General features: G+C 35.4%; 1 protein-coding gene across 1 annotated transcript; it reads right to left on the reverse strand.

Moving 5' to 3' along the window:
- Positions 1-599: 599 nt before the first annotated feature.
- On the reverse strand, positions 600-3,742 carry LOC111483973 (CBS domain-containing protein CBSX1, chloroplastic-like). The gene is made up of 8 exons (XM_023130369.1): positions 3,352-3,742; positions 2,809-2,896; positions 2,667-2,731; positions 2,242-2,290; positions 1,779-1,831; positions 1,198-1,313; positions 1,050-1,107; positions 600-956 (listed from the first exon to the last, which is right to left on the reverse strand). The coding sequence occupies exons 1-8, from the start codon at positions 3,571-3,573 to the stop codon at positions 888-890; spliced, it is 720 nt and encodes a 239-aa protein (XP_022986137.1). The 5' UTR covers positions 3,574-3,742; the 3' UTR covers positions 600-887.
- Between the last annotated feature and the right edge of the window lie 375 nt (positions 3,743-4,117).

Below are 4,117 nucleotides of genomic sequence, written 5' to 3' on the forward strand. Positions count from 1 at the left end.
ATTGATATAAATGATTTAATCCAAGTTGTTCACGTGTAAACATGTGAGTAGAGGTATCGCATACACTGAGTTTGTATAAGACTAGATCATGAAATATTTACCTCTCTTTATAAATAAGTTAATTAAAAAAATTAATATTTCACAAGATAATCATATGTGAATACCTGATAATACGCATGGACAATAATGATTTTTGTAGTTGTCGTACATGATAATTCGCATGGACAATAATGACTTTTGTAGCTGATTCAATATACCTATTGTGACCAAATAAAGTGGACAATCCTATCGTCTTGACCAAATAAAGAGTTAGAGAACATAATCTTATAAGATGGAATTCACCCCTTCTCATAAACTTCTTTCTCTTATAAACTTCTTTCCATATAAGAGAAGTAGATAAGATCATGAAAAAAAAATGTTCACAAGAGAATTAAGATATAAGATGTAATTACAAACAAGTCAGTAATCAATTTATCCAAGAGTATTTAAGGCAGCCCTTTGATCTATTAAAGTAGCACAGTGGCTTAACAAGATACGCTAAAATTAACCATAATTCAAAATTTTACCTACTCACAACTCTGCCTTAGATTAGAGTTTAATTCATACCCAAAGCAATAAATGTTTAGAATTTTAATTTTGTATTAAATACAAAGATCTAATTTCAAGCTTGAGCATTAAAAGTACTAGAAAAATACAAACATTGAATAGCCTGACGCCTATTTGACACTTTAAAGTCTGGTCTAATACCTAATTCCCAACTTCTACAGCTTGCTCAAATGGCCAACTACAACACAATATAATCGTGATGATGTTAATACAATCATGAGCCAAAACTGTATGATTGCACTTCAGAATCCAACAGCATGCATGATTTGAGAAAATGATGTTCAGTTTTCTTGGGCATGCTTCATTTGTAGAGCAGCTCTTACCACATTGCCTCTTGTAATAATTCCAACCTTCATTAATAAAGCTTTCATCATTTTACGCAACACGCTACAACAACTCAACCATTCATTCAAATTAGAACAGTAGAAGAATAGATCTCTTACCAGCTTTCCCTTGGCATCTACCACTGGTAGCCGGCGATACTTTGTCTTAAGCAATAATCTGCATTTGGTAAACAGAAAGGAATGCTTCAAAATTCTGACACCAGTAAACAGTTGGAAGATACACGGAAAGAGACAAGCATGTTTTAACCTAGCAGCATCCTCAAGATTGGTGGTTTCTCGGACGACAAGAGGCGCTGGTGTCATCAAATCGCCGATCACCTTCCCGTTAGTTTTGCTGAGGAGCCTTTGTACCTCATTGAATGTCTACAAGGATGATTTTGGATTAGAGAAATCACTTCCATTTCATGTCCTCTACAAACTAGTGAGTAGCAGACTGTTGAAATAAGTAAATGACAGATTAACATGAATTTGAAGTCAGACAAACCAAGGCCTAAATCAGTGATCAGTGAGAAATAAACACTACGCTTGAGAATGAAATCTTTAACCAGTAAACTTAAATTCATGCTTCTTGCAAATATAGCCTGAAGTGTTGGTGGCGTTCGTAAAATTGAAAGACCTAAACTCGGGAAATAAAGCGCTTTTCAACGAATTAGTAGAGTAACTTTTACTTTATCTACTTTTTTTATATATATATAAAGTTGAGTTTTCCACTTCTTTTAATACTCAGATGAAATCATTGCACAAATAAAGTCATCAGGAACACTAATGGCAAAAGATGTGAAACAAAATAACTGCAAATAAACGCCAGAAAAGGAGGTAATTGCATACCTTCCAGGAGCTCTCAACTTCAGGAAACATACTTGGATCTGTCCTTCCACCACCTAATTAGAACATTGAAATTTTTTTACACTGTAAAAACTTGGAACTTTTATAAGTGCAGTCATACCAATTTCGTCATATTACTAAATCATTTGTAATATAGAAAAGGAAATTAGTCGCTTTTCTTGAGATCAAAGAATGACTCAAATTTCATAACAACAAGAATTTGCTACATTCTTCACCCTCTTCTCCAACCTCAAATATTCACATTAAGGTGATGGCTAACATAATTCACGAGTTATAAATGATACTAGAAAAGCTAAAGTCTCTCTTCTTTATTAACACTTTCGGTAACTTTGCTGGAAAACAATCATAGCTAAGCAATCCTTTTCAAACAGGATAAACAATGGTAGTGGCAAAGAGTGGAAGTAGACAACTTGTTGACAGGAATAACAATAAATTTCAAATATACCTGAGATGGAGTCTAGTGCTAACAAGTCATAGTCTGAAACTACGCCAACCTACATCATGAAGTAATTTCTATTATAAGCGTCGATGTATCCAATGTTAGGCCACTTAAATCAATCATACGCTTCATTGTTAATGCAGCAGTTAAACGGGCCACAAAGAAATTCACATGAGCATTTAACACAAATTATAAGCATTAAATGGATTCCCAATTTAATTCTGGATGCGTAGTACTGCAAATTAGATTCTCTCATGATCATACAAGCCATAGTGTGAAAAGTAAAAGCTTGACAAATCACGTAAACAATTTGATGGAAAATCCTGGACAGAACTCAACAACTTCAGAAGTACTTGCAAACTGGACAACAAGATAAAAACATAACCATAGTAGAGAAATCTCTGTTATAAATATGGGAAATGAAATGATACCAAGTTCCAATTGTCATCAATTACTGGAAATCCCGTGATCCTTTTTTCCACCAGAATTTCTAATGCTGTATGCATAAACAGACACAATATAAGCCACATTTTTCCAATAGGTTGGAAGAAAATATCCAAAAATTTCAATTACCTTCATCGACACTGGTTGTGGGCTTCACGACATGCAACTCCTCTCTCCTAGTCATGAAGTCACCAACTGTGTATACACCACTTCTCGACTGCATATAAAAATATTAAAGAAAGAAGAATAAATTTTTAACACCTTGGAAAAAATAGTACAGCTATTCAGTAGAACAATGATCATTAGAATATATTTCAATTCCGAAGTGAGTGGATCAAAGAAGGAGATGGTAAACACTTTTTTTTCACCAACATCCACTAACTTGAGAGCTTCTGTACAGGGAAGACAAACTATGAGGAATTTTTTTCAGGATTCATTTCAGAATGAACTTATATATGATCATCTGGTTGGTTTTATGCAGAGAACTTGAGGGGGGAAGAATTTTTTAGCAGTGAAGTGAAGTTCTATATTTTGGTAAATCAAAGGCCTAGAGGGAAGTTTCTTCTGGTAAATCAAGTATATTCATCTCAATCACAACGAAACATTCGAGACAAGATAATCAACGACTCGAATTCACCATTACAAACAAAAAAAGAAAACAGAACAACACACCGGCGCGGAATTGGCCATCAAGGTGCCGCTAGCGGAAAGAGAAGTAGATTTCCGCTGCTCCGGAAAGCGAGAAGACGCCGGAAAGCTCTGAGAAACCGATGCATGAACAATCGGCGATGGAGGCCTCCGGCGAGGACCAAACAACAGCTCCTGAATCGAAAAACTATTGGCCCTAAATTGCGCAAGCGATAAGGAAGTGAAACTACAACCGATCGACTCCATGCGAAAATCTTCACGATAAAAATCTCAACAACGAATCAACAAAAATAAAAAAGAAAAAAAAAAAAACCCTCAACACTCGCCGAGGTCGGGGAGGTTCGAACGAGGAGACTGGGATTTTATTTCTTAGCTCAATGGCTGCAGTTTCTGAAGATAATAAACTGTGACTGTGACTGTGACTTAAGCCCCCTAATGCTTACCGGGCTGTTACCGGAGGAGACTTAAACGAACCGTCACCGCACCGGCTGTCACTGTTTAGTTTCAAATGTTTGTGATCAGACGTAATTAAATCGTATTATTTTAAGTAATGAATGAAGATTAATTTAGGTTGACGTGGCGTTGCCTGTGGACTGTCATTTTTTTGGAATTGTCCACGTCGTCGCATTGTCGGGTACAAATATCATTCCTCAAGTTGTAGCTTAGGATTTTGTCGTATTTAGGCAAAAATATCTAAATTCTTTTTTTTTTTTTTTTTTTTTTTTTTTTAACTAATAGTCCTTAATACTTCGGGACAAGTTCAAAGAACCCCGCAAGTTTTAATACACGT

This window comes from Cucurbita maxima, unplaced genomic scaffold (genome assembly GCF_002738345.1).
Source record: "Cucurbita maxima cultivar Rimu unplaced genomic scaffold, Cmax_1.0 Cma_Scf00009, whole genome shotgun sequence".
Classification (NCBI taxonomy): domain Eukaryota; kingdom Viridiplantae; phylum Streptophyta; class Magnoliopsida; order Cucurbitales; family Cucurbitaceae; genus Cucurbita; species Cucurbita maxima.

Excerpts from the sequence above, each read along its gene's own strand:
- LOC111483973 (XM_023130369.1), bottom strand. The coding sequence starts at position 3,573 with ATGGAGTCGATCGGTTGTAGTTTCACTTCCTTATCGCTTGCGCAATTT. Across the intron at positions 1,108-1,197 it reads AATCTTGAGGATGCTGCTAG|ATTATTGCTTAAGACAAAGT; the intron begins GTTAAAACATGC and ends TACCAAATGCAG. Across the intron at positions 957-1,049 it reads TAGATGCCAAGGGAAAGCTG|GTTGGAATTATTACAAGAGG; the intron begins GTAAGAGATCTA and ends TTATTAATGAAG.